This window comes from Pan paniscus, chromosome 5 (assembly GCF_029289425.2).
Source record: "Pan paniscus chromosome 5, NHGRI_mPanPan1-v2.0_pri, whole genome shotgun sequence".
Classification (NCBI taxonomy): domain Eukaryota; kingdom Metazoa; phylum Chordata; class Mammalia; order Primates; family Hominidae; genus Pan; species Pan paniscus.
In genome coordinates, this window is record NC_073254.2 from 150,922,190 (window position 1) to 150,937,226 (window position 15,037).

A 15,037-nucleotide genomic window follows, 5' to 3' on the forward strand; every position below is an offset into this window, starting at 1 on the left:
CTCAGGAAAGTGACAGCTTCAGGCAATTCAAGATCAGGCAAGACAGGGATCTTCTCAGTGTTTCCCAAACATTAAGGTATAAGCAACCATGCAAAACTCGAGAGCTGACCTATATCAGATTTCAATAAAATTTATCTTGGTTTATTAAAAAAAATAAAACAAGGATTTTGCCAACTACTTAAGAGCAGGAACAGTCACTTACTCAATTCAGTATTCTCCTTACTTTCTCCTCTCCATTCCCTAATCCAAACCCAAAACATGAACACAGTAAATATTTATCTCCTAAATGAACATCAGGTAAAATAAGAGACTAATAATAAAAGTTATAAGGAATCCTAAAACAGGCTTCCAACAGAAGTAAAATAAAATTAAAATGTGGCCTTAGAATAGCAAGTATTGTTAAATCACCTTCAAACATGAAATTGGGAGGTAACGAACTCAAGTTTGGGGAAATATGTTCCATTTTTATTTTTACTAACTTCTAACTGAAACTTAGCATCACTGTCAATTAGGAACACAGCAGAAAAAAACCTCGTTAATATCAGCAGAACCTCTTTGTCACCTGCAGAAATCAAAAACATTTCCACATCACATTGTAGTAGCTGCAGATCTTAAAATACCATTTATGCTAGCCAATATTTTGAAGTCACAGTAGCTACTAGATTTGATACTGATGATTAATATATAAATAAAAACACATAATGATATGGTTTGGCTCTGAGTCCCTACCCAAATCTCATCTTGTATCTCCCATGATTCTGACTTGTTGTGGGAGGGGCCTGGTGGGAGATGAGTGAATCATGGGGGCAGATCTTCATGCTGTCTCATGATAGTGAATGGGTCTCACGAGATCTAATGGTTTTAAAAACGGGAGTTTCTCTGCACAAGCTCTCTCTCTGCCTGCCACCATCCATGTAAGATGTGACTTGCTCCTCCTTGCCTTCTGCCATGATTGTGAGGCCTCCCCAGCCATGTGGAATTGTAAACCTCTTTCTTTTGTAAATTGCCCAGCCTCAGGTATGTCTTTATCAGCAGTATGAAAACAGACTAATATACATACCTATTACTTTGTCTCCAATTTTAGATTACTATTTTGGGAATGTTATGTAGTTATTGGCTTTCTTTGTAGCCCTGTGTACTTTTATTATAGTTATACATTGAAAACACTGTTCTGAGAAGCAGCCTATAGAATTCAGCAGACTGCCAAAGGAATTCAAGGCACAAAAAGAGGTGGGATTTTTTTTTTCCTGCCTTAAAAGGTTACAGAATTTTTTTTAACTAAGCAGCACAGTGAATAGCTGTACTTATATGTATTTTACACTAAAATCTTTCTATTAGTTAATTAGAGAATCTCCTTAATCTTACTCTTTATTTGCCACAAATCTGAGGATGAAAGTCTTGTCTTATGACATTTCCCCTACAACATTTTCATTACGGGTTCCCAGAAAAAGTGTTAAAGATGATTCTCAATTATGCTCTAGTGACAGAAACATCTAGGGGGGAAAAAAAGCTTAATTATGAATCCTAATACTGTATTTATATTCATAGAATACCAGTGTTAGAAAGAACCTCAGAATAATGGTCCAAATGTCCATATTTGGGGAACGGCCTAACTCTTGCCTCAGTGGCTATGAATATTTGAACACTTCTGGGACCATGAACCACATGGGCCCACTAGGACTCCCCTCCTCCCGTGGCTTTCATGACATTTCAAACTCCTGTAATGCTCTCTGCTACATCAAAAGAACAGTTTATCCCTACATCAATGCTTCTCAAACTTTAAAGGTGCGTATGAATCACCTGAACATCTAGCCAAAATAAAGTCTATTTCAGCAGGTCTAGGGTGAGCACTAGAGTTCTTCATTTCTAAGAAGCTTCTGCGTGGCGCCAACGCTGCTGGTCCTTGGACCACTCTTTGAGTAGGATAGCCCTAGAGTTCTTTTTATGTAGAAATTTCTTTCTTTTCCTGAAAGCTCAATATAGAGAGACATTTTTCAAGTCCTACTGGCTTGTCAGCCTTCACTGAGTAAACCTTCTAATTTTTGACAGCTTCCTGCAGAAAGCCCTGGCAGGGCACAGTTTCCACATTCCCATATCTAAGTGTTCCTTTGAACTCCTCCCCATCACAATAAGCAGCTGTACCAAAGAATTCCAGGTCTTTTTATTCTACTTGCTAACCACTTTCACCTGACAAGAGATATGCAACCACAGTCATCAACTGGCATTAGTAGTCTGGGTGCGCAGTTGTCCACAGCAGGGTCCTAACCATGCTTGATCTGGATAACAACCCAAAATACAGTCATAAAATCCATCTTCTAGTTAAGACAAAGAGTCTTTTCTTGACCAAACTTTAGTCAGGCTCCTCTGAATCCTCTTCCCAATTAGGCTTCAGGTTTTAGACTTCTGTGTCCATCTACACACCATCCAACTTTAGCAAGAATCCTGTTAATAAGTTGGTTTAGTGGGAAACCCCCACCCTTGATAACTAATTACCCTTGATATCTGATGGGGCTCCTCATCCTCCACCATCCCCCAAGTGATATCAGATCACCCTCACCTGCCTTCAACAAGAATCCTGTTAGCTTGGTTTAACCAGAATTCCCCTAAGTGCACCCCTGATGTTTCCTCTTATTAGTTTCCCATCTACTAACCCCCACCCTGCTCCTTGACTATAAATTTCCACTTCTCCTTGTCGTATTTGGAGCTGAGCCCAATCTCTCTTGCCTACTGCAAAACCCCACTGCAAAGGTCCTTATACCTATTACAACAGTCCTGAATAAAGTCTGCCTTACCATTTTAACAAGTGTTAGAATAAGTTTTTCTTTAACAGTTCCTTTCCCCCCCAAAAAATCTATGTCATTCATTTAATTCTCCTTTAAGTTAGACCCTAAGACCCCAGAGTTCAAAGTTTCTCAAATGCCTCGCCATGCCTTCCTCACTTGCTTTAGGTGATCTCTAATTTGGCCAGGTAAGAGAAATTAACAAATTCAACCCAATTCACAGTGTATTACTAAATGTTAAAAGTAGTTTTGTCTAGAATCTGCATTTTCTCACAGGAATTTATAGTGCTGAAACAGATCCCCTTTAATATACCTTTGCCTAAATTGGGTTTAAGAGAACTCTACCATAATGCTGGTGTTAGGAGAAAAGTTACAGGCACTGTATCACAGTGAAACATTCACTACACATCTGGGAGAATGTGGGATTATAAAGTTTAACTAGATTGAATGTAGAACTTTATTAAAGAATAGTTTATATATGCAAACAGTTTAATATTTGAGTTTTTAGTTCTAGTTTCTGGAACAAAATGGTCTATTAGATGACTGCTTCAACTAATTTTCATAAAGTTAGCCGTGAATATCAACTACATTTCTAACAAGCTCCTTTTTCAATATAGCTTGCAGCAAAATGACATTATAATGTCATTTGGGGCCAAATGCCAAACTATTAACATCAAAAATTCAAGACAATATTTTTCCCTTTAAAGAGAGTCCAAAACCCTTAACGATGGTTTCATTTAGACATGAATACAAGAACTATATGGACTTGGAATTCCATATTGAATAACATGTTGTTTGATTCCACATATTTTTAACAACATTTTCCATAGTAAAGTTTATATAAGCACTCTCAATAGACATTAAAAAAGCTTTAACACTAACAATGACAGATTTTTCATACCTAGAATGAACTAAAAAGACTTTGACCTCAGTGTCTCAACCATGAGAGATATAGTACTGTATTAAAACCAAACAAATGTGTAGATTTTCTCTCCATGAAAAATTTGTATACAAATAATCGTGGTTTTCACTCACCTTTACTTTAAAATGGGTTGAATTAAGAATCAAAATTTCCCATAAGTACAGATAATATTCGGCATGGAAAGGAAAGATCCTTACATCATTATATTCTGTTGTTAAAACTGCATGGGATTTAAACAGAGCAGGACTGATTGAGCTGAGTTAGTATAATAGTAATAAATTTATGTGGGGAAAAAATAGGATACCATACAAATCTATAGTGGAAGAATAAGAGTTGTTTTGCCTAGATGTCTTGAGGACTGGATTTTGTCTACATAAGCAGATAGAAATTTTTAAAAATTACACAACATAAAAGTTATAGCAAATCAGATTATATATGAATAATTAAAGATATTGCTAATTATATTTAAATATTCACTCCTGAAAAGTGAATGTCTCAGAAAGGACACCTCATTCTTAAGTTCCCAAAGTTTTTGAGTTAAAGCCTATATACAAAGCATGTGTCTAATTTTATATGTTCATCTTACCTTTCATAAGAGAAACTACCATGTATAATAAGGAATTATGAATTCCTTATTTAGCATTAGTGTCTTTCTGTCAATAAGAACGCTACAGTAGACCCAAACAAATGTACCTTTATCTTAGTATTTTCTTCCTTAATGACCTTAATCTGTCTCCTTGACTTCAGCCATCCCCTTTCACAGCCACACCCTGGGTCCTGTCATCATCACATAGCTCTTCACCTCATTAGACTTCATCAGCTCATTCTCAGATGCAATCATTTCCTCTCCCTCTAATTTTCTACCCATGTATCCCCACTGTACCTACTCTTCAACATCTTTGAACATTCATCCTTTGCCCCAGCCATGTTCTCCCAATGTATCAGCCTATTACAGCTTCAGTAATTTTCTTTCCTGTGACCCTGTGAATAATCAGCTTAATTACATCTCATCAGCAACTTCAGATTTCACAATCCTGCATCCTCTTACTATTGCCTCCATGAACATAGTCAACTGAGAACCCTGCTAATACTCCATTTTTCAGCTATGACACTAAGGTTGCTAATGGCAATTAGAGAAAAACACACACAAATATATTCTGCTGCCATCCCAAATGTAGGACCCCCACAATCTCAGCAGAACTATTAACAGCAATCCACATACTAATTCTTGGTTGGCTCCTTCTCTTGTCCCACTGCTACCCTACTCACTCTTAAGCAAATGCTTTTACCCTCTATTTCACAGAGATTGGAGACTACAATTTGCTCAACTAAGATTTTTTTTTTTTTAACAACTGCACCACCTTTTATTCTGTTTCTTGCAGACTCAGGATGACATAACATCTTTATTCAAGACTAATCCTCTTCATGACTTTCATCATCATAGTCACTCTCCTCTTTCTTCAAACATAACTTCTCTTGGGTTTTCTCATAGCTAAAGTCAAAGTTATTTCCATCAAAGTAAATCTGCCAACCCCAAAACTCTCAGTAAACTGTCACCACTGTGCAATATGATAGCCACTGGTCACAAGAGGCTATTTCAATTTAAATTACTTACAGTAAATAAAATTTAAGTCTATTTCCTCGGACACACTAGCCCTCTTTCAAGTGATCAATAGCCATATGCAGCTAATGGCTGCCATGCTGGACAGTGTAGGTATCAAACATTTCATCATCATGAAAACTTGTACTGGACATTGCAGGTTTACATCCTCTAGTATCATTCTCCCATCTGTTCTTTTCTCCACAGCCAAACACTTCTTTAAACAACAATTTACACTCACTGTCAAATTTCTTCTTTTTAGGCAGGGTCTTGCTCTGTCACCTAGGCGAAAGTGCAGTGGTGCAATCACAGCTCATTGCTGCCTTGACCTACTGGGCTCAAGTGATCCTCCCACCTCAGCACCCCTCTCCCCTCCTCCGAATAGCTGGAACTAAAGGTATATGCCACTATGCCTGGCTAATTTTTTAATTTTTTTCTAGAGACAGAGTCTCACTATGTTGCCCAGGCTGGTCTCAAATTCCTGGGCTCAACTGATCCTCCCGCCTGGGCCTCTTAAAGTGCTGGGATTACAGGTATGAGCCACCATACCTGGCCTCTCAAATTCTTTACTTTTAAATTTCTTCATCCTTCACCTACTCCCTGATCCCCAATCTAGCCAACAGCTTACAAATGTGTCCAACTTGGCAAAATAAAAATTAAGTTCCATCTCCGCTCCCTAGCATACCTCAAACTGCTGCTCTTCCTCCAAGGTCCCTGTGTAAAAGTCTCCATCAAGCTCCCCAGCTACCCAACCCTGAAACCTAGGACTTTTCCTCAACTCTCCCCTCGCTGTCATAGCTAAGAGGTGGCAGTCACAAAGTCCGGCCGACATTACCTACACAGAATCTCTGTCCTTTCCTCTTCACTCCTAGTACCACTGCCCTGGTTTTCATCACCTCTAGACTAGACTACCGCAACTGTCTCCTGACCTTCCTGCCTCTGGTCTCAGTCCCCTATCATCTCGCTCCACACCATCAACAGGTTCTTTCTGATATGCAAATCTGACCACGTTACTTCCTACTTAAAATCTAGATTCCTCAGCATGAGATACAAGATCCAAAGAATGATATTTGCTTATTTTTCCAGCTGCTTTCCCATGAACTCCATTAGCACTCCCCACAAAGTCACCCCAAATTAACCCATGATCTAAGTTAAAACAGCGTGCTCATGAGAAAACACAGCTGCAACACGAGTCCCTACCTCCCCCTGCCAGCTTGCCTACCCCTCACAGGTCTTTCCTATTCAGAGAGGCTGGAACTGCCACATCCTCCAGCCCTCCGGACAACTTTAAACTCCGCACCCACATCATGATCATTCATGCTGGAACGATTACTTTTCTTCTGTGCAAAATGTCCCTTCCCTGCCCACATCCAGAATACTGGCCGTAATTCTCAATAGCTATAATAATGTCCCTTCCCTGCCCACATCCAGAATACTGGCCGTAATTCTCAATAGCTATAATAGAATGTCAACACTAAACTGCTCATATGATTTCCAAAATTTATAGATCTGCTTTAATATAACAATATAAAATATTCATACCACAGGCCCTTGTCAGGTAGTAAAACTTGCAAGTGTCTCTCCTATCTAGTCCCTAATAAATGTCCAGCTGGTATTTAGGACAGGGTATATTAAGCTCTATCACTGAATTAGATTACTGGAAAGCTATATACTTGAAAATATCAACCTGACCAAAGGTTAATCTGTTTTCTGTCCCAACATATCTGAGGAATAGGACATATCCCTGCTGGAAGCACAGCCCATAACATCCTTCAACATCCTATATGTAAATTAAACAGTAATGGCACTATTTTTTAACTGGAAAGGAAGGAATCATGGCATACCCAATGAATGTGCATTTCTATGTGTGTGTGCATATGCGCACATGCACGCACGTGTGTTTACGAACAATGGAGGAAGAAGAGAGATAAATAAGATTCCTAATTGAAAATCTGTCTCCCAGGTGATTCTAACACAAAGGAAGAAGTCTCTTTTGAGCAGCACTGGCGCAGACCATCACAGAATCACCATCAATAAGTTAGCTCATGCCCTTAAATTTGTTGACAATATAATAGAAATGACAACTGTGAAACTCATCCTAGGAACTCAGCTTACAATGTCCTTCAACACACTATGTTTAAAGTCTTGCAAGGTGACTTTCAGAATTTGAGAACATGAAAAATTCCTCTGAGGCAACATGGTATTCTTCTACTTCCAGTTGTGATAGCTATGAAAAACTGTGCCCATTTTTACCTTGACTGACAGAAGGTTTACAACTGTTGGCATTTTCCTTAAAATCTAAAATGTATTTTTTTCTTCTCAGTTTTTTGCCTGAATTTGAATCTTATCACCAACATTTATTGGCTAGGTGACCTTGGGTGACTTCTTTAACTTCCTCTATGCCTCAAATTTCTGCATCTATAAAGTGTAGTTAATAGTACCTACCTTTTAGGGTTATTCTGAGAACTACATGAGACAACACAGGGAAGGCGCCTGCTGCCTAGTGAGAATACCAGAATGATCAGCTGTTAACAGCCATTTATATTTTATTTGGAATATTTGCAAGGTAAAAGCCACCTCTGATTTTTTTAAAAACAAGTAAGTTACAAAGAAGTACTCCTGGTTACAAGCCTCCATATGAATATTATATTCACATCAGGAAATAAAGCTACCCCATGCACCCTGCACTGCTAAGACAGATTATACCTAGAGTGGAGTATTTGTCCCATGCAAGCTGTCATTCTTTAAGACACCTCCAAAACTAAATTCATTTATTTACTTAGCTCTTTCCATAAGTTATTGAACCTAAAACTCAATATGTCAGAAACTACACTCACGATATGGCCTACCAACCCCCCAGTCGAGTCCTCCTACCCTTCTTACTGAACAACTCCAACCATCCAGAAACCCAGGCCTTAATTCTTGGTATCTGTCATCCTTCATGTTCAATCATTCATCAGATTGAGTCAGCCTCCTTCCTCATTCTCTCTTCAATCATTTGCTTTTCTACTTCCACTGCCAAAACCTTACTCAAGGCTACTTTTGTGCTTTGGGTGTACAGCCCTACTCAAGTCCCCTCTCATCCCATGCCACCCATCAACCAAAGTGACCTTTTTAAAGACAAAACTGGTCATCTCATATCCTTGCTTCAGCCTATCAATGGTTTGCCATTTTTCTTAGCAAAAAGGAAATGTCCCAAGCCTTAACATATAGCCTTAAGTGGCCCTGCATGACCTGAGCCTTGTTAACACCCAGTCTTTCCCCTAGCCTAATCTCATTCTCCCCTTACTAACCCACACCAGGCTTCTTTCCAGTTTTTAAGCAGACAGCTGCTCCAGTCTCAGGGCCTCGTGTATGTGCTTCCCATGTCCCATCACCCAGCCAAAGTCCACTCACACATGAGGTTTCTGCTTAAGGATCACTTCCTCCTAAGCAGAGTCCTCCTGTTAGCATCCTGACTTTTTCCTGCAGAGTAGTAATCAAAATTCACTAACTGCAGAATTAGCTTTTTCACTCTGCCTTCTCAACTAAAACATAAGCAGGGGCATCTCTGAGGGCAGAGTCACGTCCTCACCGTTTACGGTTAGAGCCTCAGCAGCGAGCACGCTGGTTTGTACACAGGTAGTGGGATTATTTTTAATTGTAGTAAAAAACACATAACATAAAACTTGCCATTTTAACCATTTATTAATATACAGTTGAGTAATGTAAACTACATTCTCATTGTCCAACAGAGCTCTAGAACTTTTACATCTTGCAAAACTGAAACACTACCCATTAAACAATTCCTCAACTCCCCCTCCCCCAGCCCCTAGCAACCACCATTCTACTCTTTGTTTCTATGAGTCTGACTACTTTAGATACCTCATATAAGTGGAATCCTATAGTGCTTGTCTTTTAGTGACTGCTTTAACTCACTTAACATGGTGTCCTCTAGGTTAATCCATGCATGATACAACACGTGACAGGATTTCCTTCTTTCTCAAGGCTGAGTATGTATTGATATGTACATACATATTCCATTGTATGTATACACCACATTTTCTTTATTTACCCATTAATGGACATTTATGTTGCTTTCATCTCTTGGCTGTTATGAATAATGCTGCAATAAACATGGGTAAACAAATATCTCTTCAAGACCTTGCTTTCAATTATTTTGTATATATACTCAGAAGTGGGACTGCTAGATCATGGAGTTCTTTTTTTTTTTTTGAGATGCAGTTTCGCTCTTGTTGCCCAGGCTGGAGTGCAATGCCACAATCTCGGCTCACTGCAACCTCTACCTCCCGGGTTCAAACGATTCTCCTGCCTCAGCATCCCAAGTAGCTGGGACTACAGGCGCGTGCCACCATGCCCGACTAATTTTTGTATTTTTAATAGTAGAGATGGGGTTTCACCATGTTGGCCAGGCTGATCTCGAGCTCCTGACCTCATGATCTGCCCGCCTCAGCCTCCCAAAGTGCTGGGATTACAGGTGTGAGCCACCATGCCCGGCCACTAGTTCTATTTTTAATTTTCTGTGGAACTTCCACACTGTTTTCCAGAGTGGTTGTATCAGTTTACCTTCCTACCCATAGTACACAGCATCTCCAGTCTCTCCACATCCTTGCCAACACTTGCTATTTTCTATTTTCATGAGAGTGGACATCCTTATAGGTGTGATATAACACACAGGTAATAAATAGCAGTTAATGTCTACATATACGGAGGCTATACAGATAAGTAAGGCATGGCCTCTACCCTCGAGGAATTCATAGAATAATGGGGAGAAAGAGTAACAAACAAGGTGTGTACTAAATGTGTAGATGACAGACAGAGGGAATTGCCAACTCCTACATCCAGTAGGCAATTAAGAATATGAGTCTGAGATTCAGTGAAAGCTATGAAGTAGACACATAAATTGAGAGTTGTCAAAATAAAAAAACAGTATATCCTACTATCTAAATAAATACTACTAAATACTACTTTTTCTTATGCAAAACTAGTAATTCAAAAATATCAGATTTTTTTTTTTTTTTTTGAGACAGAGTCTCACTCTGTCATCCAGGCTGGAGTGCAGTGGCGTGATCTTGGCTCACTGCAACCTTTGCCTCCTGGGTTCAAGAGATTCTCCTGCCTCAGCCTCCCGAGTAGCTGAGATTACAGGTGCCCACCACCACGCCCGGCTAATTTTTGTATTTTTAGTAAAGACGGGATTTCACCATGTTGGCCAGGCTGGTCTTGAACTCCTGACCTCAAGTGATCCGCCCGCCTCGGCCTCCCAAAGTGCTGGGATTACAGGCATGAACCACCACGCTTAGCCCAGATTTCTTAATGTAGTATATCCTATGCCTACTAAGAGAACATGTTATTCTACATATTGTACAACATACTGAATTGTCCCTCTACTTTACAAAGATTATATTATATGCTCCTATGAATCTACCAGTATGTAATCTCAAAAAAAGTAGGTAATCCTAGCCAAATTCCCACCACTTTCTCTTTTGCAGCTTTTAGGACAAACAGAAGAGTACATAATTGGAAACATTATCAAGACCACCTTATAATTTACAGTCTAAAAAACCTAGTTTATTTAGTCAAATGTGCTATTACGTCTGAAAACAGTACTCTAAACAGAGTTCTATTAAGAATACTCATGTAGTATTCAGCAGGCAGGTATGCAATTTAATTGTCTTTAGTCTAAACAAGGAATTAAACCACAAATTAGATATCAAGTATTTAAAGCTAAGCAAGTTGAGAAAACTTAAAGTATATATAATTATCACTCTTACTATCTTATATTTCATTAATAGGACATGTAAATACTAACAACGATAGCAATGTAGGCAAATAAAATTCACACTTCTGTTCTTCTATTGATTGCTCTGTTCTGCTGACTGTGATTTGAATGTTAGATTATGGAGAGTAATCCCTTTCACTGTGACCAAGTGTTCTTGGTATCCTCAGACAGAATCGTTCCAATGTGCCGCCTTCCCTGCCTTTCAGGTATGCTTTAATACCTAGCATACAGGTGACTGCACAATATGAGCAGATGTGACCAGCTTCTTTACTTATTTATACCGAAAGGCCAGACTGAGTGATTGAGAGCCAAAAGTGATTAAAATAATACCATTTATTCTGTGTTCTCTTTATGCCAGAACATCACTTTTCCACTGATGACATTCTATTCTGTCTGCTCATGATGTAAGTGCAAAGCATGTACACATATGCATGCACACACACAAATACACATACACCAAAAAGCTACAGGTGGTTTCTCTCCACACAAGATAGTTTTTCAGTATTTACCAAATTTCACAGTGAAGTCATAATAAACACCTAAGTTATTTTAAAGCTAAATTTTAAACTGAGATAAACTGGTTAATAAAAAAATACAATATGTTCTAAAAAGATAAAAATAAACTTGAAATCACTTACTTTCTGCTCAGGGCTTTCCTGAAACAAAAGTCCAAAGTAGTCTTTCTCCAAGAGATTGAGGTGTTCACACACTTTGTCAAATAACACTTGTCCCTTGGCATGTTTCTGGAGAAAAAATAATAACTTTACTTTTCAAGTACTAAAGATTCCAAGACTGCTATAAATTTAAGACATCATATCAGATACATGATTTATTATAAATTAACATTAAATATTTGTTTTCTCATTTTCTAATATAAAAGTGATTAATTTTTTAACTTTAGCCCTCCCACCCTGCACACATATACAAAGCATAAAATCTGAAACAAAAGCATAAGCAAGCACCGTCTGCTTTACTGCTACTCAATATAGACATAAAAAGGACTAAAAAGGCAAAATGTTAGCTGTTCATTTTCTTATTTTAAAAATGTTCTAACTGCTTCCATCAATTCCTCAAGGTGGCTCATATCTATAAAGTACACTACTCCCCAGGAAAATCATTTAGCCCTATTATTCAGTAGATCCTAACATAATTTATCCTATCAACACTTTGGTTTCATGTTTGATTTTTTGTTCCATGATATCTGTAGAATAGAATTTCATTTTCTATATGAGCTATGCTCCTATTTACAATTTCCTAGAAAATGATATGGTGTTCGCTCCTTGGGATAAATTCTAAAAATACAAGATAATGGAAGTGGGACAAGAAATCAACTGCCCCTAAGGACTTAACATATTTTTACCTTGAATATATATATATAAATTTAAGAAGCTGCTGTGAACAGAGATGTAAGAGCCTTTGACAGCCATAGAAGAAAAGCTCATTGTCTCTTCAATGGCAAAACATAAGCAGAGTGGTGACTCATCTCCAATTAAGATGCACACCCCTGGAACAACCCAACTGTGAGGTCAGGTCAGACACACGCCTCCTCCCCAGGTGCACTGATAAAAGCCACCAATGGACTGCTAGTGAAAAAGAAAAAGCCGTCAGACTTTTCCATCCTCAAAACGAATGCCCTCTCACTATCAAAATGTGTACTAGCTCATCCAGTGTGTGAAAATTAATGTTCCCCACACATGTATCTTGAGGAGGAGAATCTGGTGTTTTTATTATTAAGCCTCTTATTGTAACATTTCTGAAAAGAATAGAATTGCATCAAATTGTAAAGGGAAGAAGGAGAATGACACACAGATAACATTATTTCAACATAATAAGCAGTGTAAGGCCTGGCATGGTAGCTCACGCCTGTAATCCCAGCACTTTGGGAGGCTGAGGCAGGCATATCTCTTGAGCTCAGGAGTTCAAGATCAGCCTGGGCAACATGGTGAAACCTCATCTCTACAAAAAATACAAACATTAGCCAGGTGTGGTGGCGTGTGCTTGTAATCTCAGCTACTCCGGAGGCTGGGGTGGAAGGATTGCTTAAGCCTGGGAGGCTGAGGCTGCAGTGAGCTGTGTTCACGCCACTGCAATCCAGGCTGGGTGACAGTGAGACCCTGTCTCAATAAATAAATACATAAATAATAAAAAATTTAAAAATAAAACAGTGTGTCACATACATATTACAGGTTTGCAATGAGGATTTAATAGTCAATTAAATTACTGAGCATGTTTAAGATACATATGTGCTTGTTTGTCTACATATTAAAAGTATATACAAATACAGCATAGAGAATAAGAGTATTGGGCTCTGTATGTCAAACACCAAAGTTCTAAATACACTTCCACTACTTACAAGCTATGTGACCCATGGCAAGACACTTAACGTCTGCTTGCCTTAATCTGCTCATCTGTGAAATGGGGATAACAGATAGCAGATACCACAGGAGGTGCGGTGAGTACTAAAAGAGTTGCAGTACATAACAATTGGTTATGATGCTATTTGAAATTAGGGTAAAAAGGATATTTAAGACAACTGATGTCTACAAAACTACACCTCAGTTCAAGGAGAAAACACATTCCAATTCCAACACTAGCTTCAAGTCAACTCTTACTAATAATTCACATGTTCTCATTGGTTTCCATTTCAAAAATAGGAACATGCCCTCATGGGCAGAATTTCCTTACAAGATTAAGAGGAAAAAACATCCACACAGCTCACCACTACAATTTGGCAGTACATGAGGTATCAGCATGATGGCTGGACCAGTTCCTCTATCGGACCTAGTTCCTCTATCATTCAACATTTTGTAAGCATTTACTATTACTGCACCGCACCAGTGTGACAAAGTAAAACCACTTAAGTCTCCCTGTCTGTAAAATGAGGGTAATAGCTACCTCAGAGCTCACGTGAGAATAAAATTAACCCAGTGAGATGGAATATGCCTCAACCAACCATAGCAGTACTCTACTGTCAACTATTCCTTCACTAGTCCACATCTAACAAACACCAAAATGTTTCTAGATGCTAAAGCTGCTTCTCTACTATTCTTTCCTTCTCTCTCCAGGAAACAGATATTCTCAATGCTTGATGAGATCCTGATTGCACATACACATTACTTAAGCTTCCATCTGCCTCTCCACCCTCAACGAACTCAAAATCCGGAAGGAAAAGCAAAAATGCAACAACACATGAAGCACATGTTGAGAGAGTGATGTACAAAGTGCTATCAGAACACCAGGAATGGAATGAGTAAATGTGACTAACAGAAATCACAGCTGCGCCAAGAATATGATATCTGAAGTGAATCTTAGAGGAGGAAATGATTTTTTGAGGTAGAGAAAACATATTCAAAATAACTTACTTTTTACTTTGGATGTTTATAGAGCTTACTTTTTACTTCGGATGTTTATAGAGACTGAGTGAATTTCTGTTCAAAAGATACTGGAGGATACAGTAAAATGAAAAAAGGAAGCCATCCAGAATAAACAAGCCATGCGATATGACTGCTGGTTACCCTGTCCGACTCTCAGATGACTGTGAGGACTTGCCAAGCTAGCATTCCATCTTTATTGACCCATATGTGTCAGTTCCTATGTTAAGATACTAGGGAATCAATGATGAGCACGACAAACATGGTCTCAGGAAATTTATATGCAACTGGCAGAGAAAGAGAATGAATGGGAAGCCAAAAATAAAGCATTATGTATCTACCAATTTGGACATAATTAGGTACCTGGCCCAACTGGCTCAAAGAAAAGTGACCAGTAGCCTACAAGATAGCCTGATACAAGAGCTCTGCACAACGACAATCTTTTGCTGTGGGGATGAGGAATAGCAGATAGAATCACGACTTCCCTCAGGGAGATTAAATACAAGACAGACACACACGCACGCGCACACACACACACACACACACACATGCACAGTCATAAAGTGGTATAAACAGTAGGAA

General features: G+C 38.7%; 1 protein-coding gene across 30 annotated transcripts in view; it reads right to left on the minus strand.

The window, feature by feature from the left end:
- EPB41L2 (erythrocyte membrane protein band 4.1 like 2) overlaps positions 1-15,037 on the minus strand; it is a 223,003-nt gene that overhangs the window by 74,186 nt on the left and 133,780 nt on the right. For all 30 annotated transcript variants that reach the window (XM_008952998.4, XM_008952986.4, XM_008953003.4 and 27 more), the window contains exon 4: positions 11,723-11,827. In XM_008952998.4, coding sequence (XP_008951246.4) covers positions 11,723-11,827 — 105 coding nt within the window. The remainder of the gene's footprint in view (positions 1-11,722; positions 11,828-15,037) is intronic.